Genomic DNA, 25,530 nt, shown 5'->3' with positions numbered 1-25,530 from the left:
TGATTGAAGCTTCAGGCAGAATTAAACTAGATCACACTGTGGTGTGTTATTATATGTATGGATGTATATAATATGCATACATTATGCTAATATACCAGGTGCAAAATGCAAAACCCAACCCAAACACATACAGGGAGGTATGAACCTATCCACAGGGTTTGTTCAGTCAGTCAGACAAACACCCTGACAGCTTGCATAGAATAATAAGTCAGTAGAACAGTAAATCTACACAAATTGTACAATACCACTTGGCAACACATATACCAAGATCCAACACGTGCAAACACTCCCAAAAGTTTTAAAGCTGTCACATTCCTTAGCACTGTCAACCTGCCCAAGAATCTTAAATGACACACTGTAAACGTGTCAGAAAATTAAAGCAGCGGGAATGCAGCTGATTACAGTATCAGTCATCAGTGTAAGTTCTGTTGCATATGTTGGCAAGCAAAAATCTTTTAGTTAGGAAAAAGTTGGAGGTAACGACTTGCACTGCAGGGCTCAACAGTACAGCTACACTCAAGAGCTGAATCACAATCAACTGTTTGACAAAGTAACTACACAAATAAAGAATGCTGAATTCCCCTTGTTGTAGGAGGGAAATCAGAGCGCTGCTCTCACATTTATTTCCTCTTGTAGATAGAGCATACTGTCATTACAGCCAGCTCAAGCAACAGACCAAATGCTAAAAAAAACCCCATCATTAACAGACTTCTGTCAAAAAGTGCAAACATTAAATTAATGATTTTTTTTTCTTTTGTCACAATTTATTATATAGTAATATTAACATATTTGAGATAAGTGCCAAGATCTGGAAATGTTGGTAACACTGTACATTATAACATAAAATTAATCAATCCTTGAAAAACCTGTCCAAAAGTATTTATTATTTCCTCAAATACAACTTTTTCCAGCCTCACCTTGTTTGCAGCATATCAAGCTAAAATATAATTTTGATATGACTAATGCAGTCCAGATCTGATCAGGCTTACAGGATGTAATTATTTTCCTCACTGCAATTTACCTCATTAGATTTGAGGCTACCTTGTAAATATGCAATTAAAAAGGAACATCTGTCTATCATTCATTGTATTTAGGCATTATTGGTGACACTAAGCCTCTTGTTTTTCATAAAAATTCATTTTATAATGATCAGCATTTCAAACATTGCTTTAACTCTGGTAACCAATGACTGATGGTCACCATGGTAACCATACCGGAGACTAATGGCACTAACGCAATCAAATATTCTAATAAACATTAAGAGTACATGGGTTAATTAATATCAAATATGCTGCTTCCAAAATCTTTTCTGAGAAGGCAGTGTGCTTGCAATATATTTCAAATATTAGGAAGCTTTTTACAATATATTTATTTATACCACGAACTGCCCTTGTAGCTACACCTTGACAGCAAAAGACATAAATCCACATAATACTTGAACCCCCACCACCTCCCCACCGCACCGCAGGTGTAAAATCCTTGCCTCATTGGACCAGAATCATGAGATGATATTTCCCACTGACCTTTTCCTACCTGCCAGTTCAACCGAGTTGACACGATGTCTCAAAGGCTTACGGTACGCCATCGGTCATATCAGGGACTAGGACGCATGCATTCGATACTCTACCCTTGGCGCTTACAAATTTCAATTACCTGTATACTGGACACTGAGATGTGATTTCTGCTATCACACTGCCTATAGGCCAGACTCAGCTGCCAAGCTGCTACAAAGAAAAGAATTTCTTTCAATACTATTTTTTTTATCCAGAGATTAAAAACAATTCAACTCAACACGATTGCCTGGCCTTTGATTTTAATGTATTTTAACTTGCATGATAAAGTAATTCGATGAGGTTAAAAGAAGTACACAACAAACAATATTTGAGTGGTATGAATTTTCAATATGCTGTACTGTATACAACTGTAACAAGTCAATGGTTAGTTTATTTTTTTATGCCGAATGGAAATGAGTGCAGCATATGTTTTGACTTGCAAGGTGCAACGACATTATGTGTTCTGGCTTTACCTTCTATACCAAAGATTTGCAAAGTATATTAATAGTGAAACGAGGGACACGTGCATTAGATAATTTAGAATTTCTTGTTCCGCCATAACTGGGACTAACCATTTCTAATTTGCTCTACAGAAGCTGTGGATCCCCAGCTGCTTTGTTAGACTAAGAATGTATTTCCCTCAGTCCATGCCACAGCAGTCTTGTTCTCCATCAGTGGCCTATGTGTCCCCACTCCCTGGAATACATTTCCAGGATGAGGTGGCAATGATGCTTGGTGACTTCCACACTTCATTAAGCCTTTGCAGGCAGTTTAAGCAAATGCTGCATTTATATGCAAAATTTATAATATAAAACAAAAATAATAGAAGAGACCTGTGGGTTTCTGGTCTCCATGAGCAGTGGGAGATGGCAACAGAGGATGTGAACTGTCGGACTGGATCATCACACAGGGACTTAATCTGTGTTTCATAAGCACTGAGCTTCACAGAATAAAAACCTCTGCCTACGATTTCAGCAGCTCTTTATGACTAACATGGAATATTGAGCAGAAGCACATCAAGGTCTTCTAGAGATCTTTGCTGAATTATGTATATACAGAGGCACTTGGATAAACAGAGCACCTGTACATTTGTTTTTCTCCATCTATTGCCCATAGCCCTTTGCTGCTTGACCTTCCTTTCCATTACATACAACACAGAGCATTGTTTTATGTCAACACAATCAATATTTGTTCTCCCTGAACCTATTTTGTTTTCACACGTCTTCCTGGCTCCCAAATACTGCCATTCATGAACTCATATAGGAGTGGGAAGCAGTTGGCAGAGGTGCAGCAGTCATTATGTTGATATGGCAATCTAACATCTATGTATTGATTAAATTTGTTTCATTAGACGCATACTACTGTGAGCAATAGCAGTGGCCGTCACTGACCTTTGTTTATTCATAGTGTAACCACCATCTTGATTTTCTGTCAGTTCAGCTGTCAGATATGAAGGAAGTGTATTGGGACTGAACATTAACTCAGCGGCAAACACACATTTAACCTGAGACTGTAACCACTAATCCAAATGTACAGAATACTGAAATGCATGAAACACAAATTAAGCACTGCTGGGAAATAAATTATGCAAGTCTGAACATTTTGTTTGGTAGCACTCTGTCACCTATGACCAGTTTTGAGAATAACCCTCCATTCTCTATCCTCATCATTAACACAAAGCTCACAGAAAACACAAACCATTATCTCTCATAAATTCCTCTGCTCATTTCATGTTTGTAGTGAATGTATTTCTGGAAACCAGCATATGGGCAACAGCAGCAGTTGAGTAGGCAATAAGTAACAATTTTGTGCAATTTTCTGAAAATAATGCTTGGAATGCTTACCAAAGTCCCCAGGGACAAAGATGTCATAGACACAGCTCTGACCTCTGGTGTAATTATGGGGGTAGTTTGGGGACAACACAGTTCCCTCTGAACCTGTGAAGTGACCTCCACAGGGAGCTGTTGGGAAAGCAAGGAAAGCAACAGAGAGGCACGGTTAACAAATGTGAAACAACCAGCTTACAATACCTGGGGAGATGAGGCAATAAAATACAATCAGAAAATTCATTTAAACTGGCACAAGTGCACAGGTAGGCAGTTCATATCCCAAAATGAGATGAAAAGTCACCTTTGAACTTTCAGCTACTGACAAATATAATTGTGGCCCGCATGGCAAAATAATTTGACACTTGAGAGACACTTCAGGGACATTTTCAAATGGAAAGTGTGCCGTAAACAGACAGAAGGGAAGCTTAAGTTGTGTTCCGGGGGTTGAAACCTAGATGGAAAAACAACCAGTGAGGAAAATGTACTTCTTGTTCTCAAACTAAGTAAAAATGCCGTCAATAAACAAAATCAGCTGCAAAAGTTTCACACGCATGTGACTTCACTCTGTCCATATCACCATGCAGCATCTTCTGAGAAACAGAAAACACTGAAGGGGTTTTCAGTCAGGACACTGTGTACGTATCAGTTTAGATGTTGTTGGATTTACAGCTTGATGATGACATTAGAAAAAACTCTGCCTTCATGTTATTTACAATATACTGTACTATATAACAAGTCAATGGTTAGTTTGTTTTTTAAGAGCACTTATATATAACCTGAATGGAAATGAGTGTAGTCAGTAGTAATCAGTCAGTAGTGTAGTCAGTGGTCATCACAGTAAAAAAACTGCTGAGAGCATATTTTTCACTTGCAAAGTGCAACGACATTATGTGTTTTGGCTTTACCTTCTATATCAAAGATTTGCACAATATATTAATAGTGAAACGAGGGAAACGTGCATTAGATAATTTAGAATTTCTTGTTCCGCCATAACTGGAAGTTTAGTCCCAGCATTTATAATTAGCTCTACACAAGCTGTGGATCCCCAGCTGCTTTGTTAGACTTGACTATATTTATAGACTGTATTTCCCTCAGTCCATGCCACAGCAGTCTTGTTCTCCTTCAGTGGCCTATGTGTCCCCACTCCCTGGAATAAATTTCCAGGTCGAGGTGGCAATGATGCTTGGTGACTTCAAAACAAGTAAGAAAATAATCAATCAAAAAAATCAGTTGCAAAAGTTCCACACATGTGTGACTTCACTCTGCCCATATTGCCAAGAAGCATCTTCTGAGAAGCTGAGCTCTCTCAGCACTGAATGCACACTGTGTACATATGGAGTCCAGATGTTTTTGGTTTTACAGTTTGATAAGAAAAAATTATTTTTTCATGTTAGTATGCAGTAATGCAGTTTGCGCTGCCAAAGCCACAGTAATGTTTCAGAAACCCAATCCACAAGGGCAGGACCAACAATATCCAATGTCCAAGGACCAATGTCTTTGGAAACTACTAGCTCAGAACAACAAAGCATACCTTTTCCTGCTTGTATCCCACGAGATTTACTTGCAACATCATCATCGTGTCAAGTAATCAATATAAGCTGTGGTCTGTCCTGCACCTGCGTCTCATCTCAGACCCCTATCTGAAGCTGTTAATGATGTACCTAATTTGCCTAGAGGCCTTCTAATGCAGTTGCCTCAGACCTCACAGACCGAGCCATCAGGTGGGGGAGCCTCGGCTGTAAACAAACACACACTCATTTGTGGAAGGAAAGCTGTCACCAGCTGCTCTGAACCTCCTGTGGCCTAGACAATGCACATTTTACTGCTGTTTCATCGAGCACAACACAGGAGAAGATGAACAAGAGCGAGCAGAGACACTAATGCAGAAAGATGGATCAGCGATTTATCCACATTTGGTTGTTGAAGTAGCAAGAAGCATGTAATCGAACATATGTGATGACGGCAAGTGGGACTCTAATTCCAGCTGATTTGTCAGACAGAATGGGAGCCACAGTGCCATGGTGGGTGAGGATTTTAAGAAAGCTGCTGTTGGGGAGGAGGGCACACTGTACTGTCAGTCAACAGCAGTTGAGAGCAGCACTAAGGGAAGAAAGGGCTTCTCAAGATGCACTTTAGTGGTTCTATTCTGACAGGTGGGTGTAGTGCTAAAGCAAAGTGGGCCACAGCAAAACCAAAATCATTTTGTGTTCTGTAAAAGACTGATGGGTAGGGATAAAAATGAGTCATTACTAACTATTCATATGATATCCAGTATTAGGAGTGAATCCAAATTCCAACACACTCAAACACATTTCCATATCAAAAAAATGAGAGTGGTCATTTGTGTATCATTTCAACAGAAAGGCAGCTGTGAATAAAGAGGTTCCAGTGTTTTTAGGTTTTTTACTGGTTACATTTGAATAATACTGATCCAGCCCTTAAATCGACTTCATGTTGACAGATATGGGAGCTGATGGAATCATCACAGCACAACAAGAACAAGTCTAATGTGCTGAATCTATTTAATGCTGAAATGTGGACACACAATGATAGTTTGAAATGCTTTTTGTTGTGTATATACCCGATTTGAGTACGTAACATGGTTAAACATATATCGTATTTGGGATGCCTATGTATTACAGTGTGGTTGCTGCTGTCCATAATCCTATTCAATCACAAATAATACAACAGGAATCAGTCTTATTGGCAATTGCAGAGTTTTCAAAGTAAACTGCATGTTTTGCTTGTTTGTGAAACACAATTAACTTCACTTAATTGCTACATAATGTGAAGGGACAGGAGCTGGCCATACGCCTGGGCAGCTGAAGCCATTAGTTTTAGCCTTTGGACTTGTAAGTCATCACTTCAAATGTGGCTTAAGTGAAAATACTTAATGGAGAGTTGCTGATGGACCTTTAGTAAAGCGCATAACCCCGGGGCTGTTCAGTGAAGTTACACAGGTGCCAACTGTAAGAGTAATGAATAGTTCCCTGGTGTGAGAGTGGGCACACCCTGTCCCCACTACTGAAAAGGAAAGCTGAATTCTAATTCAACCTTGGCAGATTAAGTACTTTGAGGAGTATTAAAAACGGTGTAATGCTACTAGAGGGAAGAGCAATGGGTTTGAAACTCCTCATATCTTCTATCTTTGACACTGTGATACTCAAAAGCTCTGTGAATTGCAGACACCTTATGAGAATAATCAATTATTAATGCTTGTTAAATTAGGTACCAGAATTTTGAATTTTATTATTCAATTATTTTTCAACCAATTGGTGTCAGCACTTTTTGAAGCTGCCTCAACTAATGTAAATAGAAACAAATTAATTCAGACCTGCAAACCAGGTGGACTCTACACACACAATCAAACATTTCTTGTATTTTACTTATTTAAAGGTTTCCTCACTACAATACTGAATATTTTCTTTGCATATGATGAATGTATTATTATTGGTTTGCTCATTTACCACTTCTTTCAAGCTCATATTACTCTGCTAAGATTAACCAAAGCTGGAGGATTTATGTTTAAGGTCAGTTTATAGATCAGTTTATGGGTTCATCATCCGATAACTTAAAATAGTATGTGCAGATTAAAAATACTGCTATCTGTGTTTAGTCAGCTGAAAGGACAACCATTCCGCCTGTTTTGGCTGATAGGGTTCGCTTGAATATCAGAGAGCATATTAGGCATCTGACTGATTATTGCAAAGATGAGCAAGTGATTTGAAATCTGATACAGCTCACTTTTTTGTCTACACATTTTGTCTGTTGACAAAAAAAGAAATGATGTGATGTGCGAAGAAATGGTGTGAATAAATAATGGACACTTAATTTAAATTGATTTCATTCTATTCATTCAGTTTTGTTTTTTTGTTTGTTTGTTTTTGTGTAGTAGTATTTCTTTGGAGATTGAGGTGCTCTTGTGACATTAATGGTCGATCAAAATATCTGTTGTGTCCTGTTTGCGACAGCTGTTTTAAGTGTTAACTATGGACAAATCTTAGAAGAGAAAAGTTTCAGATGAAAATAGATCGTTTAATGCGTCATGGAAAGGTTTGTTTGCTTTTACTGCTGACAAAACTGGTTTACCTGTATGCTTAATATGTGGTGAGAAATTAGCAAACAACAAAAAGTCACAGTGACTTTTACAGTGTCAATGCAGGAAGCCTTCTTTTAAGCTTGAAAAAAATCCTCAAATGAGGGAAAGACTCAAACAGACCTGCATGGTTTATTTCATTTGAAAATAAATGTATATAAATGTATAAGTGCCAGTGTCTTTTTCTCTCAAAGTACAAAAGAATTAGGTGTTGCATTGTTAAAAATGGAAAATAAAAATTTGTCATTTTCTGTTTAAAGTTTATTGATTTCATAAAAGTAACACACTATAGTTCATATATAAAGCATAAGTTTAAAGAAACTATATATGTGATGTTGCCTTCAGTTTAGTGGTCAAATAGATTTTGTGGCTCCAAGTGGGTTTTAATTTGGTGAGAAACGGGCCAAATGTCTCTTTTAATGCTAAAGGTTGCTGACCCCTGACCTACACCAATCAGCTACAACATGAACACCACTGACAGGCAAAGTGAATAACATTAATCATCTGTTCACAGTGCAGTGTTCTGCAGGGAAATCTTGGGTTCTCTCAATCATGTGAATGTTCTTTGACACACTGGTGACCAAATGCACCACCCAGCTGAAGGTCCAAGGCCCTAAATGCAAAGGACCCAAAGGACCCAACATTCCAGGGCTGGTGACAACAAAATATCCCCAGAGGTGTCCCGTGCCCTAACAGGTCAGATTTTGGCAGCACAAAGGGGACCTACAAAATATAAAGCAGGTGGTTTTAATGTTGTGGCTGATTGGTGTATATTCTTTATCCACTATAACTCCTGTTGACACAAATGAAGGCCTACTTCTAGTTGTTTCATAGATTTTCATAAAGCTTTTGATTGCATAAATTATCACCTACTCAGTTTCATTTTACTAAAATTTGATAATTATAGAGCATCAACCCCATTTTGTGTAGAACAGGGAGATGTCATTTATATAAACAATTTAGCACAAGGAGTTAAGAAAACAGCTACTGGCATCGGATTGGGTGGTTTTACAGTTGGCACTCTTCTTCACACAGATGATAAGGTCCTCCTTACAGAGTATGAAAATGATCTTCAAAATTATTATTGAATATCTTATACTAGTAAGTACAGATAGAAGATAAACAAAAGATGAAACTCAGTTTATGCACTTCAGGATAAAAAAAGGAGTTAGAGACTGAGTTTAAATCTCATTTTGGCTCAACTCTTCTATCAGGCATAGAGCATTACATATACCTGGGACTTACTTTAATTGGACATGTTGCCATGGAAGAAAGAGAAAGAGAAATGTTTGGCATGGCAGGGCTCATGACCAGAGCACAGAAGTATGTTTGTGACCAGTGGTAATGTGGCGTCTTGACTCTAAAGGTGGAAACCAGCTGCTTCGACTCAATTCCAGAAGAGCATAGAAAATGTCACCAGTGTGATTCGGGAGAGGTCGAAAAGAAATGCACTTTTTGTTCTATTGTCCATTATATCAGAATGTTGGATACAGGCTTTTCCTTAAAATGTCTGCAGAATATCCTTCTTTATTTTCTAAATCTGATGAATGTAAACTTCAGTACCTGTTTATTAAGTGTTTCATCCAGCTCAGATGTTTGATGTGGTAAAGGTTCAGTCTTTGCTTCAGCAAGACTATGTTCATTTTTAGTTTGACAATGTCTGACATATATGGAAGTGTGCTACATTTGTTTGTTATATCTGTAGTGTCTGGTAAGCCCATGTGCTCCGGGCACATTACAGCACTTGGCACCTTTACACAAATTACATTACATTTTATACGAAAAAAGAACAATAAATGTTCTACAATGACTGATGTGATGCACATCAGTGATACAGAATTTTCTCCTAAGAGTTTGCTTTCTGTGCAATCTGTGAGAAGTACACCCACACTCCTGGTATTACACTGTATCAAATATTGACCAAACAGCTAGAGTGCAGTGCTCTACTACTCAGGCCTTTCTGTTAATGTAGCAGTGTTGCCTCTCACCTTGACAGCTTGGTTTGGCTCTGTCCCACTCTGGTCTCTTGCTGTTGCCCATGATACATGTCAGAGTGGAATAGCCCTGAAGCAGGTAGCCAGCCTCACAATGAAATGTCACCATCGAACCCAGCTTATAGTCAGTACCCATTCTAGTGCCATTCATCATAGTCCCTGGATCAAAACATGCCTCCCGTAGTTTTGCTGCCAGTCAAAAGAACAAAGGTTTTAGAACATTGAAAATGTACAGTGAGAGGGGGGTTCTTATTAAACAGAGATAGATGTACATAGTTATGCAGGCTGCAAATGTGCTTTTGAATTAATAAAACTGTGTTATTAAATAGTTACATGGTAAACATTGTAGAAATGTTTGAGGGTGAACCAAAGGCTATTCTCATAGCTGGCATAAACATTGGAAAAAGTCATTCGGTACAGTAGCATGCATCAAAGAATCAAAGATGTTTTTTTTTTTTGTAATTTATTTATATACGTATATATGTATCCAACTGAATTCCCTTCTGTAATACATAAACATATTCTGAGAAAATGCATCTAGAATCCCACTTGAATAGGCCTTCAGAGTACCTTTATATTCCAAATGAAACCCGGTGTAGCTCACAGAGCCATCACTGCGAAATGCCAAGTACATGAAGTTGGAAGTGCTCTCAATCTTCTCAGGAAGTTTACTGTCTTGGAAACTGCCAATCAGATGAGCGCTGCTGTCGAACCCATCGTAGATATACAAGAAATCATAGTTGGGCTCAATACTGAAGCTGTGACAAGTCAAAGAAAGAGACAAATGAGAGATAAAACAGTTATTATTTTGCCAAGTCTTAACCACCAGATTGTACAGATTGTACGTGAGATTTAGAATGCATTAGGGTTTCAAAATGAAAGTGTGCACCGCAGTGCTTGAAGTGAGTCATGCCAAGCGATTTGTTTTGCATCTCCAGACAAAGTGATAAAAAAAGATATCTCCCCCAAGAGGTGAGAAGAGATTAAATTGTTGTGACACTGCGCTGGCACAAAATCTTCCCAGACGGCAATGGCAATGCAGTGTGAAAAGATCGTTTCATATTGCAGCGCTGTATATCAAATCACATGCCGCAGTGAGGGAGAGAGGAGCGTTTGTTTTCAAAATAATGAGCGTGGTTTATGACAAAAATGTAAATAGCTTGGAGATAATTGCATTTGAGTTGGATCAAGGCAACTCCAATTTAAAATCATAACTCCATCCTTTCATTCGGCATTCCCAAGAGAGAAAGCAGCGTTGTGCTAACACTATTAGATCGTTGTTTTGAAGGACAAAGTTGAAAAAGAAACATGGTGAATTTCTCTCCTTCACCTCAACATGAGGGAAAGTGGGTGGCAGTGCAGAAAGAGCCAATGCACCTGTGATCTTTCCCCAGCCCTTCATGAAAAAACTATAAAAGTAATATTCGTCTGTCAAGAGTAATGCTGCTTATGAAAAGTGCCCTTAGGCCAGTCTGTTGCTGTGCTCCGCCAGTACTGCTGTTAAATGCTTAGATTGCCATTAATAATGTAAAGCTGAACAGTGTGAGTATCACTCAGTCTAGAGAAGGAGCTGCACTCACGATACCACCTGCAATATACAGTTTTCATCCAGAAACTTTTTTCGCTGCATTTCGGCAAAGTGTCAGGAATAACCGTCTTCTTTATATTTATAGAGGCACTGCCGCTTTTCCCCTATCTCCCAACACACCTGGACTCACACTCAGGTCCTGTGCTTAACACACATGGCCAACTTTGCTCAATACTATGATGTTATAGCTGGTTCCACTGCAGAAAACAAGCAATTCCACGGCACAAGCTGAGCCACTGTGCATCCACTAAGAACTGACTCCATTCTGTTACAGGTAGGTCACAAACAAACCACAGGTTTAGGGAAAGCTTCATCTTGTAAGCTACTGGACCGTGTACTTAAAAGGACAACACTGTTTTTTTCCACTATATCCAGTATTTCTTATTAAAGCCACTGTTTACATCCTGCAAAAACTACACATTACTGGACTTCCGCTTTAATAATAGTTTCAAATAACTTACATGATCCACATACGGGAAGAATGTACTCAAACCATGTCGCCCGAGCATTTAGATATCCACCGTTATTTTATGACTAAAAGCAACCAAAAGTGAAATAGACACTGTGACAGTTCATATTACCTGATGAAAGCCAAGGAAATGACATAGTCAGAGTGGACGGTAATAAGCCAGTCACAGTCCTTGCTGTGTGGATATGGATGTGGAAAGTTGGGAGAAAGGATGAACCCTGAAGATCCAGTCACATTACCACCGCAAGGAGCTTGAGAGATTATAAAGGGAAAAGAGAATCAAATGAGAAAGATGCACACAGAGATCACAAAGAAAGTCTCTAAATGTACATAACCTGCTGCAAATGTCTTTGGCTGAGCTGAATTTAGTCTAAGACAGGTAAGGAATGAGCACTTGTAGGTCATTAAATATAACTGAATCAAAGTCCATGATCTCTGTCAACCTCTATTAGCAACAACCACCAGGTACTGTACTGTAATGACATTAGAACAAAAAAACAGGGCATTAAAAAGACTTTGCCACATTATGATAAAAAAGAGATATATTTTCTGCTACATTTCTTTAAGAAATAAAACAAATCTCAGTGTTTCCATTTATTAAGACTTGTGCAGATAGGTAGATGCTATTTTATGTTTATTTTTACATTTCTTTCTATTTTTTATTCTTATTTTCTTACATATTTGCACTACACATTACACTGCAATTTCCCCTTTGTGGGACAAATAAAGATTTTCTTATCTTATCTTCTTATCTTATCTTAACTCTTCAACCATCCAATCTTATTGCTCCTTGCTCATTATGTAATTACCTTGATCATGTTTTCCAGTGTTTAATATGTGACTACTGGGTCTTATTGGGAGTATAAGGATAAAGCAGAAATGTAACTTACAAGGCACTGAGACACAGAATGATCAATTAATAAATATGGAGATTTCTGCTTTTGGATTTAATAGGATGAATTATGTTGATGTGATTTTAATGACATTTTATTAGAGCGTCAGCATGTCAGAGGATACTCTCTGTGCATAAATCTTAAAGCCTCACAAAAGCTTTACTTCTCAGTTGTTGCTGTCATGTTTTACACTATGAAGAAATGTTAGTAATACAGTTGGTGTCTTAACACTTTGTATAGGGACAGTTCACATTTCCGTCAAGCTTTCACTCATAGAGTGCTTCTGGCTTCTGGTGTCATTACATTGTGCTGAGCCACGTGATCTTGTAATTGCATTGCGAGACCTACAAATGCCTAGCACTTTCCTGGCCACAGAAAAAAGGAAAGAAAACTCATTTAGACCCACTGGCAACTTCTCAAGAAAATCTAGGTGTCTTTGGACCTACTTAGTGTAATTATTTCTAATTGCATTGTTAAGTAATTAGCTGTTAAGCTCTAATAAGACAATGCGTTGGGAGACCTTGGAGCACTCAGTCTTTGACTGGCTTCAGAAGTGGATTTGTCCACATAAGAATTGGCAATGACTCAAACATATCTGAAGAGTCTTGTCTATCCTCCACATATTTTTAAGGCATCAATGAGAGAGAATTATACTCTGTACTAGAGTCAGTTAATAGAAAAACTCCCTCGCTCCCTCTTCCTCTCACCATCTCTCTTTCACTGGTCCTCTATGTGAGCCCCCTCTTCTCCTCCACATATTCCCCCTTCTCTCACACTATCTTCCTCTCTCTCTCACCAATGCAGCTTGGAGGGCTGGGTTGCCAGTAGTATCTATTTTCCACTTGGATGCAGGTGATTCTGCTCTCCCCCTGCAATTCATATCCTGGATCACAAGAGAAGGTCACCGAGTCGCCGGGCTCCCGCCCTTCCCCATTGCGACTGCCATTCATGGGGATACCTGGATCTCTGCAGGCTGTAGCAAGTGAACCTGAAGGACAAACACACACACGTGACACATTCATTTATAAATGCAAATACACAGGGAATCAATGAACACAAGAGAACACACACACACACACACACACACACACACACACACAAGGTGTCTCATATCTTATGGCAGACAGCTGTTAAGCAGAAACTGTAGCTCAAACAGAGTTAGAGCACAGAGCAGATTACAGCGTGATATCAGTCAAAATCCTGCCATGTTTTCCTAATCTGTTTTCCTAAACCACAGCTGTGAAGCTGCCCAGAGCTACCAGAATGATCTGGTACAATATGATGGATTCTTCAAATGTTCCCATCTTGACAGACTTTATTGAGAGACTTAACACAGTTAAGTATATTGCAGTTTGGGGTTCTTGCTTCTTTTATTTTTTCCAAGACCCAAAAACATCTGGCAAAAAAAGTAAAAAGTAAAAAATGTTGAGAAAAACAAATTTGGAATTAAAAGGTAACGGTGACTGTAATGTTTACATCATGTGATTATTCAATGACATAAACAGCAAAACGCATTTGATTACCGGTATTTGTTTTAAAATGCAGGTGCTCATTGACCACTCATCATAATAATCCCAATTAAGAGACACTTAAACTAATTTCTACATATACAACAAATGTAAGTGTAAATTTATTTCCAAACTTATGGCTTAAAAGATTATTCAACCTCTTATTGTACTGCAAACAGGTTAAACCTGAAAATACACTAATATCCTCAAAAATATCTTGGGTACCACCACTGTCACTCAGTGATGAAGGTCTGCAGAACAACACATATAATGACACAGGGGTTAAGATTCAACATATCACAATATACTGCCATACTGTAAGCAAAGGTGAGACATTGTTTCATAGACCTATGGTCTTTGTGCTCACACTAGTGATATCGGCTTAACTTCTTCCTGTCTCAGCTGACATTACCTTGGAGTGGAAGACTCAAATGACTGAAGACAGATTACAACACTGCAATCTAGGGGTCAGGGGTTGAAACAACACAACACAAAATGAACCACTTCCCTGAATCTTGGCATGTAAAACTCTTAATTAAAAATCAATGCGATGTTTTTGAGAACTGATCAAGTATAATGAAAGAAAATAGTGCAATACTCAAGTGTATCAACATTTTCTGACACCCCTAAGGCAAATGGTTATTTAAGTACAGTATGCATCTTGAGAATCAATTGCAGCTTCAAACACATACAGTGAATCCCATGTAATAGATTTTCACATTAGGCTGCCGTGCCTGCCTGCTAAAGAAAATATGCAGCCGTCATACTCATGTGCTTGTTTTGAAACTACTCATCAGCACAACATGTAGTGTGCATTAGTGTTATAGCAGCAGATGTTACACTGTAGACTGTCAGCAGTGAACTGTGAAATACTGTACCTTTTACTGCTCATCAGCACATGGTTAAAGATTACATCAAATACTGAAGGATCCAAATTATAAGCTGCACTATACATCTGTTTGATAACATTCAGGCACATACTGATGAGAAATGAACATGCTAGCCTATTGACCTTTAATATTCCTTTCATGTACATTTCCATACATCTAAACCGAATGAAATACCTAAAGTTTTTCAGCTCCGGTGGTACACATCTAGAGTACATCAACCACTGAGAAGGAAATACTCACTGGAGAAGTCAATGGCGAAGCCGGACTTGGTGATATAAAAGTCAGTCTCAAACTGAATAGTAACAATGTTGAGAGTAGAGTGAATCCCTTCAGGCAGCAGCGAGCCGCTAACCTCCTTCAGAGACATTTCATTCTCAGGAGGCCCGTCCCACACCTTCAGGATGTCGTGGGATGCTTCTGTGTCGAATGCAAGAAACTGAAGACTGGGACAGGTGAACACAAAAGATAGTTACTTTGGCTTTAGTTCAGTTCAGTCTGTTTAGGTCTTTGACATCAAATACAACAAAAACATGTGTTACCAAGAAGGCAAGCAAAATGCTGAGCTTTGCAGGATTAAATTGAGTTCAAAGTAGATATCGCTCTAGAGACAGTGTCCCTATGCTTTTGGGCATTTCAGTTCAAATTTGGTATCATAAATCAATTTCTGCCAAAGTTAGAAATATGAGAGTGCAGACTTATCTGCAATCTCATCAAGAGATGGCCTCAAGCAGCTCTTCTGACAAAGAATGTATGGCTTTATGAAATCATACCATGTTTACTTCGACCCCTAAGCCCAAATGGGTTTTATTTCACAGTAATACTAGGAGCTCTCAACCAAGGAAAAAAAATGCTTCCATGTCCCAGGAAAATTCCCTTGGGTGTTTTCACAGAGTCTACAAAGTCCCTCTCCCAATCAATGTTAATGGAGCTGCTGCAGGCCGTTTCTCTTTATGACATCTGACTTTAGAGGAGAGTTGTCACATTTAAAATCCTAAGCGAACTTTACAGCATCTTATGGAAACATTGTTTTCGTCTTTAACTCTTTCAAAGTCAAGTTATGAAGACCTCAGTTCATTTAAGACATCTTCAAATCAACCCTTCACCCCCCGCCTCCCGCCTCCCGCCCCCCGTCCTTGGCAATTTCCTTACGTATACTTGTGTTGCTTGTGTACTTTTACTTTGTTTATTTAAACTTATAATTGCATTCTTTATAAGGATAACAAATCTATGCCTAGATTTATCTTTTTTACTCACCATATTTCATGAGTAATGATGCTTAATACAATTAGCATTTTCTGATACATTATTTCAGATCTTAATTAGAATATTCTAAAAAATGATATTCTATAAAGTTATAAATGGCTTAGAGGTTGACAAAGACAACAGCAAACAATTTTTTATCCATACTGTAAGTGCAGTGTTGTGCATAAATCTACATGTATTATATTGCCATGTAGTTAGTAACTTACCTGACAATGTTGCCAGAGCTGACCTCAATTGTCCAGGTGCACCTCAGGTTGTTGTCGTAAGGGAACGGATACCCGGGAGAGAGGATACGCCCTGCAGACTCACCCTTGAAACTGCCACCACACTCCGCTGCACGCACACAAATGAACACAAATTACACAAAAATCTCCAAAAAAACTCACACAAGAAGGAAATGGAGACACATGCACACACAAGCCAACATGCATATAGTATGATGAAACCAGATACAAAAAAAAAATGCTCACTGGAGCTCAGAGTCCACAATGAAAACTAATAAGCAACAGTCGAAGCTCTGCCGAAAATGAACAATTTTCTTTTTCTAACAGGTAATGAGATTGCAGCAAGGTCTTCCTGCCTGCACACTCACAGATGCAAAACTTGTTTTGTCTCTAAGTATGCCCCCTAATGATGCCATTAATTAACTTTAAAAAGACTGTGCCCAGAGAATATATAGGCTATGCCTGGCACTGCAGGGGGGACATTGCTACAAATGTTAATGGCTGAAGGAATATCTCATCACCTAATCTATGTTCTCTCTCCTCAGTCGGTCTGCGTCTTGCTATCTATATTACACAACAACCGACACTTAATTAATATGAAAATTACATTAGATTGCCACAGTGGTTGGCTATAATCAGTATCATAACACCAGTCAAATGTAAAAGTCCTTGAAGGGAGCTAGGAGGTGGCCCTGGAGAAACGGCTTGAAATCCCATTCACATTCAGCTCACAGATACAAGGCTCACTACCAATACTGACCATTCAGTGATCCGGCACTGTTAAACAGTTAATCAATAGACTGATTTAGCTTTTTTTGTGATTATATTGAACATGCCACAGTGCGAGACCAAAGTCCTTTCACTGAAAAAGGAACAAACATGTCTTATTGAAAAAGGCAGTAGGACACGGTGGCATTTAAAGTGCAATTCCGCACATGTCCAGAAATTTGTAAATCATTTTTACCCTAATCCATCACTGCTAGACATCAAGAAACAGACACTGCCTCACAACACCTTCTAGACTCTAGCAGCGTGCAGGTAATAGCTTTATCATTTCTCCATCTTTCTGTCTCAGCATGATCTGAATGTAAAAGTACAATAAAGATTGTACATCATGACACAATCTGACACAAACAGTGATGATTATACCTTTACATCTAGAAAATAGCAGATCAATTGCTTGTGAATTAAAACATCTAAACACAGTCTTTGAATTAAACAGAGTCAGAGCAACATTGTGAAAGCTAATAGCTATTAGGATTGCTTCACTATAGTATTCAGAATGACTCTATACAGCCAGTTCTGCATCAAGGACACAAGAGATCAATGATTCACAATAAAACATTAGAGCTGTTTATATTTTCTTACAAAATGACAAGGAACCCATTCTTTCAATACAGCTCAACAGAAACAATCTCTGGATAAACCCTTAGAAGTAACACCTAGCTGAACAATGTTGACAGTGCGCCTGGGCTGAATAATAGTATAAGCTGCTACAGTAAGAGTGCCAGACAAAGACAATTAAGACAGAGGCAAAGACAGTGAACAGACAAAGGCAGACAGACTTACCTATACATGAAGGCAGGTGGTTGTCCCATGCCCTTCTCTCCCCAGTCATGCACTTGAGTATGCCGCTACCGTGCAGGGTGTAACCTTGATCGCAGCCAAATGTAACAGCACTTCCAGCAAAGTGACCCTGGTCACTGACTTTAAAGCCAAACTGGGGCACACCTGGATCATCACAGTGGGACAGCTCAAAGCCTGGACAAGTGGGATTAAAAGGCACAGGAGAAGGAGAGGAGGATGGAGAAGAATCTGAGCAAAAGAGTGACATAACATGAAGACCATGAACACATACAAACACAGAACTGCTTGTCAGATTTTAAAAGTCCACCAAGACCATTAGTATCAATAAAATCTGACATCATCAGTTCCGCTCTCAGTACTGGAGAAACTGTTACAGTAAAAGCTATCTTGCATATTTTATGTCACCAACTGTGTTTCTGATTAAAACACTTGATGCAATGATGCATTTTTGCTATCCCCAATCCAGAAGAGCAATCTCTCCATCGACGCCTGTGTCAGGAGCAGTGACAGCTGTCACTCACACACCGCAGCACCGTGCAGCACACACACGGTGGGGACAGCTAAACGGACAAAAGCGTGGTTAAGCTTTACCGGTGGATGCCGACAATGCTCATTGCTGCACATGCAACAATTCTTTTGCCTCTAAGGACAGAAACGTGAGAAACCTGTCCAAACATTTACCACAGTGCATCACACACAGGCAGAGAGATGCACTGTTCACCAGAGCCGTGTTCACAGTTCATCTGTCATTGTCACAGGTATGTTATGTTTGCTACCAGCCTGGAGCCCACACACAAAGTTAACTAAACTATAATAATATGAATTGGTGTTTAAAAGTAACCAGCCAGCTGATTATGGGTGCATTCACAAATTTATTGTTCAGTTTTACATCACTCAGAGCAGGGCCAGATATGATGTAGGCGTTATCAAGAAGAACAGCTAAGAACTGTTAGGGCCTTAGCAGCCTTCCTGCAAACACTACCTGGGTTGCTCCACCACTGTTTTTTTTTTTGTTTGTTTGTTTGTTTTGTTTTATTTATTTGTTTCATTTACATTTCCAGCATCAAAAAAATCTGTTTAAAACAATACTGTTGCAGTTTGCTACTCAAGAATGTTTTAGAATTTATATATAGTACATATGAGGAAAATAAAGTGATGTTAATGCTGCTCTTAATCTTTTTATTTAGTACAGTTAGAGAACCGGCATCAATAAGCAGTACCGGTAAGACCAGTAGTACAGTTCGAAACAATACCCTGCCCTAGTCATTCTGTAAATCAGCACCATATTCCCATTTATCTGCACTGTAAAGAGGTATTGATTGGGCTTTGACAATTAATTTCCAGCAGAGCACAGATGAAAGCTGGGTTTGCAGTCCCATTATATTACTTGGCAGTAAAAGATTCCTTTTGGACAGAGAGAACAATTAGATGGTCACAATTAAATGTTCAATTGAGTGCCGACATTTACCACGATTGAGAAGCAGCCCACCCACTTGTAACATTTCAGGGTAATACAAAAGAAATAAAATAAACAAGCCACAAACAAGAAAATGTAACTGTAGTTCACCAGGTATGAATTTGACCATGGCCATTATATGTTTTCCTCTCTTTCAGGTACTAAATCTTAGAGTTTTGCTATGCAGCAACAGTGGCCTCACATAAACCCAGCAGTGCTGATTTATGGTTTCTTCTCACAGCGAGGTCCGTGCCCATGCCAGATGTTATGGTAGTATTACAAGTGTCATGCCCAGTATAAATCTCCAGCAGTTACTGCTCACATTTAGAAAATTACCCCAGCACTTTTGGTAGTGGAGTCTTGAAAACATGATCAGATTTCATGTTCAGACAAGATGTGAGGTTCCCATAGCCCACCCTCTCCTTACCCTTGTGCTCCTCATACATCATTCAGTCCTCTCCATGTTGAAAAGAGCTATTCATTCTGGTTGAAAAGCCTGCACTTTGAAATGGATAAAGGGCCATGGCTTACATTCTTCTATTTACCTTGTGCACATCCCTGGAAAAATTAGAAATTAAATTAAATTATGTGATACTTAATTATAGTAATTCTGTAACTCAAAAGGCTGCTTGTAATTAAACCATAATTTCCTCTGAACTAATTGTAGTTGCAGTTAGATGGTGATGGTAATCTATTTAGCTGTTGTGCACAAGTATACTTCCCATGTGTGATGTGGAAATGCATTCAACTCTTATTTTATTTTAATCACAGTATAATTGTTTGTACCTGGCATATTTACTGTGATTATTACAGACTAAAAATTGATGGTGTGGGCCTAGTTGCTAAAAGTTACCTAATAAGTTTTCTATTTCTATTTTTATTTATTTAGTTACTTAGTTTTGGTTTTCAAACAATTCAAGTCAAAAAAAAATCCTGGCGTCTTGCCACGCTCACTGTGTTGAATTCAACATTAGAAAACCTGCTGGTAGACAAAAAGAATTCAGAGAGCTCAATTGCAGGTGAAACAGAAAAACACTTTAAATTGGACTGCAAAATGCAGTGTCACCAAAACATTCTCACGTCACAGTAATAAATTAGAAACAGTTAGCAACAATACACAGTCAGCAAGCTAATTAGGAGAGAAACAAAACCCATCTATTACTGGCCCACTTACAGCAGTGACCCAAACTTTCAATACACACACACACACGTGTAATGCATGTAGATGCACAAACACACATTTCAAACAATCCCAACAATAATTCACCTGTTTTAACAAGGTACAGTTAGTCAGGCATGGACTTTAATTGCGAGAATGGAGAGCCAAGAAAAAGATGGGAAAAGAGGTTCACATACAGAGAGACAGAGGGGAGGGGAGGGGAGAAAAGGCTAATTTTCCTGCAGGAACAGTGCAGAACACCATGCTGTGTTTAATGGATACCCTGACAGTGAAAGACACAGAGAAACAGGGTGAGGGTCAATTAAAATTTTCTTTTTAAATTCTGTTGAAATGCCTGGCTCCTGAAGTGAGGCTAAATTCACCCATTTGGAAAAGCTTTAGGGTCTTCATCCCCCAAAGGAAATGAAATGTAACTTACTGTGGTATATGAGCCGGAACCCCGCTGCCGTTGCCTCCTGGTCAGAGTAAAATTCGAGCCACAGATTGTTGGAGGTGCTGGTAAGGGACAGACCTTGCATCAGTGTGCCTGTGTATGTGCCAAGGAGTGGGGCTGCACCGTCCTTACCATCATACACCTGATCAGGGACAGAGACGAACACGATGGAGAGTTTTGCGATTAGAGAGGGTTAAATACCCGCAGTAAAGTAGACTGATAATATTAAGAATTAAATATTGATACTGAAGAAAGAGTGCCACAGTTAAAAAGAAGCTATTAGTGCTGTATATCCTCTGTTTTACATGGCACCTCTATTGCAAAACCAATGTCCTAAATGGGATGTGAAAATTAGACTGGAGTGACCATAATTCTTCCCACTGACTTGCTGCTGTGCATCTGAAGAATTAACAAGGTGGTGGGATTCCTGATGTCAAACAACTGACAAAAAAAATGATTTTTTTAAGAGTATCCACCAAATGTTAAATGTTTTTCAATAATAAAATAACAAAAGGGATGCATTCCTCAAATGAAGAGTAAGGTACACTTTTCATGTTTAGTTCATTTTTAAAAACATAAGCATTTTTAATCCCTGTTATTCTTTTTTTTAATCACGGATATGTTTGATCCACCCATTTAATCAAAATCATCATATGATGCCGACGAAACACTCTTTTAAAATTGGAAATGTTTCCAACAGTATACCTAATCTTTTTTGATTGACATGTGTGAAATAACATAAAATGAAATACAAGGCTCTGAGCTCTTCCTTTGAAATACTACTGGAGGCCTTTTTTTGATTGTGTTGTTTTGTTTTCCCTTTTCTTCAAGTCAATTTAGTTCCAAGCATGTCTTTCCGCATTTCAGACGTTCACAAAATGACTAAGTACAAGAGACGACTGTCTGCACAACACTATTACTAGAAACACAGTGAGTACACTGCAATGCTCTGTTAATTGAAGCATTAGACAAGACATCTGTATCCCAAAAAGGGTGCCTTCCAGCTGTGAAGTGGGGTCTACATAGTCATTTGCATCACATCTGTGGTGTTTACCAGAACTGTTAAAATGCCCTTGAGTAAAGAAACGAATCCTTTCCTTCTCAAAGGGATAATGCCACCGCTGCTCCTACTGTGTGACCTTTGCTCTGGCTTCCAAAAGAAAACAATTATGAATTCTGCCCGACGCTTTCCACAAAATCCTCTTTCCAGCATCCCATGTCGCACATAATAAAAAATACCAAGACCTGCCTCATTTACTTAAACGTTAATTAAAAAAAATCACACAAATTGATTTGACTTTGTATGAAACCCTGTGTTTACTTGTTGGTAATCTATTTTCTGTCAACAAAGATGCGGGACTGCATTGTGTCTTTACCTTGAGGATGTCACCTTGTGCAAGCTGAAAGATGCTGGCAGTGATGTTGATGCCTTTGCCTGTTTGGACCTGAATGCTGTACACACATTCGTGGCTGTTGTCATAGTTCATTGGATAGTTTGGTGACAAAAGAACCCCTTCATTGTTGGAGACAGTCGATCCACACTCCGCTGCAGCACACACAATAAGACATGATCAGATGCATAATAACAGGCACTGCAAAAACAGACTCTAAGAGATTTCGAACAAATACCCTAAAATGAATAGACATTCTATAAGTGGTTCATTAGCATTCTATTAAAGAGATAAAGGTATAATTCAAACGTCTGATCAGAATTACTGATTCATCCACGTGTCCATCCCTTTCATTACTTACATAATAATCATTATGAACTGGCACTGACACATTGTGAAATGTTGCGCAGACTATCAAACACCCAGTGTAAAAACATTACAGGCTTCATTTCTAAGGTTTACCCTACTAGCTTTCTTGCACCATGCCAAGACAAAAATGAGGAGGGTTACTTTCCAAAATGAGCTGTGCTGAATCAACAAATAAAGAACAAATTATAGCCTCTGAATAGGAGGGACATCGATACATTCTACACATTTATCTGCATTGTTACATCTATAAAAATAAAATAAAATAAAAACACAGCATGTCCGCTTAAAAATTCACTAACAATTAAAAGAATCATTACAAACCCTACATAAATATTTTTGCTATTTGTTTCCAAGCACTATTATCATGCAAAATTCTCGTCATCATCCACACTTCTCTACCTTGGCCTGCCCTTGGAGCACCCTTCAGTGAAAAAGACATTCCCCAGGATAGTTGGAAACTCAATAACTGGCAGCTCACATCAGTATAATCACAGTTCGGGGCTTTTAATTGTAATCCCCTTCAGCAAATCCAGTTACACTGAGTTCTTGAGTATCTAATAAAAGTTTATGTAGGTGCTAAATACATTTAAAATCTAGCTAAAACTCTGAAATACACAAACAGGAGAGAAAACGTAATAAAAGCAGCTGACCACGTACCCACACACCTTGGCAGAGGGGCACTCCACATGCGGCGGCCACCTCCCAAGCACACAATCTCCCTTGCCCCCTGGAGACGATAGCCTGTGTTGCAGTACAATGCCACTGAGTCGCCAATGCCAAACCTGGAGCCCGTGTGCCAGCCAAAGCGGGGCGTTCCAGGGTCCTGGCAAGGTTCGAGGTCATACTCTGGGGAAAAAAAAAAAAAACAACATATAAAAATGCTGTGTCACCTACAAAACTATATTACTCACATTCTTTTATAATTGTCACCTAAACATGGTACTGATAATAAAGCCCACAGAAAACATCAGTCTATTCTCTTGTTGCGATCAAAGAAACTCTGAGTGCAAGACAGCAAAACTGTAGCTTGGGGGATTAGCTGTCTTGTTCAAGGACCCTTCATCAGGTTGGGATATAAGCCAAGAGCTTGAACCCTGAATGTCTGGATGAAAAATCGGCTCTTGAAAAACTAGGCCACCTTCCATGCAATATTATTACACCTGAGCTGTTAGTGGCCTTATCATTTGAGATGCAGATGCAACTCAGTTTGCGCAAGGAGAATAAGGTCTTGCTCCTGGCAGCATTCCTCTGTCTGCCTGTGTTTGGCAGTGGGCAGAGCTATGTAGGCCTGTTGATTTCAACACAGTGAAATGTTACAGCAGCATCCCACTGTAGAAAGTAGCCTGACAAATTTTCATCAAAAGGTCATAAAAGGTTAAAAAAAAAATCTAGTCAGGAAATCTATAGATGCTAATTACACAAGCAAGCCAGGACACACACACATATACACACACACACACACAAACTAAATTTCATGAATATTCATGGTTGCATAAGTTATGCTTCACTTCAGTGAACAGCAGGCAAACATTTAGCCAGAATGCTCATGAAGCAAAGCCTCTCTCTCTCTCTCTCTCTCTCTCTCTCTCTCTTCTTCGGCATTGCTATACAGCATAACTCTCTTGCTCACTTCTCGTTCGCTCTCTCTTCGCCCTCTCCATCAACCCTGCTCACTCAGCATCACCATCTGTCTCTTCTTCATTCTTTCTCTCTCTCTCTACCTAAGCCTACCATCTCTGCCTCTCTCTCCATTATTTTTGTGCTACCTCCCTCCTTCCTCACTGTCTCCTTAGTCCTGAGGATACTGACTCACATGGCATGCTTTGATGATCATTCCCATCACGGTCAGACACCCTTTACCTGCGTGACCTCCTCGTCTCTTAATTATCCTCCTCTGATCAGCGCAGCGTGAGGCATGATCTTCCTTAAGCCTGCTTGAATTCTGACCGACAAATCACACCTCGCATGTTACTTTAGGCACGCTTTAAAGGCTTACCACGTTTGATCTCATCATTGAAAGAGCTGTCTTACTCTTTCTGTCCATCTGTCATGCGTCTTTCACTTCTGCTTTCTACCCCTCCTACTTAACAGCTGCACCCACCACATTTTCAGCATCCTCACTCCTCCATTCTGCCTCCTCCACACAATTCATCTTACTTATTCTTTTGAAATCTTCCCTGACCATCCTGTCCACACATCTACCAGTGCCACCCCCGACTCTGCCCCTTCCTGCTTCCTGCAACAGAACCCTCCTATGCCTTCATACCTGAGAAGGAGATGTTGAATCCTTGCAGTGATATGGAGAAGTCAGAAATGAAGCGTAGCTGGGCCTTGAAGTTCCCATACAGGCCGGCGTTAACTGGTGTAGGCCTCTCTGAGCCGGTAAGTCGAGCCAGTGGCTGAGCGAAACTGCCATTTTCTGTTATCAGAAGGTAGTCATGGTGATCCTCCAGGTGGAAGGAATGGAAAGTGAATTGGACACCTTGAAGGAGAAAATAAGAAAGCCCAGCGGTAGAGAAAATAAAAGAAGAATCACTGATATGATAACTTTGAATAGAATATATAATGCATACATTTGATGTTTTCATGCCAATACTGACCTCACCTATAGGAGGAAGAAATTGATTTACTGTTTACATTGTGGTGCACCGACTGAAATTTAAAGTCTTAATTTAATGCTTTCAAAATTCAAAGTGAAAACCAAAAAACTGACACATTGTAAAATTGTTGACTCACAGACATCTTTTCCTAAAATTCTGTAATTAAGGGAGCATGTCCACTCAACTTCATGAGCATTAGCCAGTATT

The 25,530-nt window shown here is 39.2% G+C and overlaps 1 protein-coding gene across 1 annotated transcript in view; it reads right to left on the bottom strand.

Moving 5' to 3' along the window:
- Positions 1-25,530, bottom strand: part of LOC124064859 (CUB and sushi domain-containing protein 3-like) — a 203,563-nt gene that overhangs the window by 100,319 nt on the left and 77,714 nt on the right. The window contains exons 21-32 of the mRNA XM_046399683.1: positions 24,990-25,205; positions 23,381-23,569; positions 22,340-22,509; positions 20,949-21,105; positions 17,877-18,068; positions 16,290-16,416; positions 15,061-15,263; positions 13,219-13,410; positions 11,642-11,780; positions 10,043-10,230; positions 9,467-9,661; positions 3,398-3,514 (exon numbers count right to left, since the gene is read on the bottom strand). Of these exons, the coding sequence (XP_046255639.1) occupies positions 3,398-3,514; positions 9,467-9,661; positions 10,043-10,230; positions 11,642-11,780; positions 13,219-13,410; positions 15,061-15,263; positions 16,290-16,416; positions 17,877-18,068; positions 20,949-21,105; positions 22,340-22,509; positions 23,381-23,569; positions 24,990-25,205 (2,085 nt within the window). The remainder of the gene's footprint in view (positions 1-3,397; positions 3,515-9,466; positions 9,662-10,042; positions 10,231-11,641; positions 11,781-13,218; positions 13,411-15,060; positions 15,264-16,289; positions 16,417-17,876; positions 18,069-20,948; positions 21,106-22,339; positions 22,510-23,380; positions 23,570-24,989; positions 25,206-25,530) is intronic.

Source organism: Scatophagus argus, chromosome 9 (assembly GCF_020382885.2).
Source record: "Scatophagus argus isolate fScaArg1 chromosome 9, fScaArg1.pri, whole genome shotgun sequence".
NCBI classification, from domain to species: domain Eukaryota; kingdom Metazoa; phylum Chordata; class Actinopteri; family Scatophagidae; genus Scatophagus; species Scatophagus argus.
The sequence above is the reverse complement of the archived record's forward strand: the minus strand, read 5'-3'. Positions and strand labels throughout refer to the sequence as shown.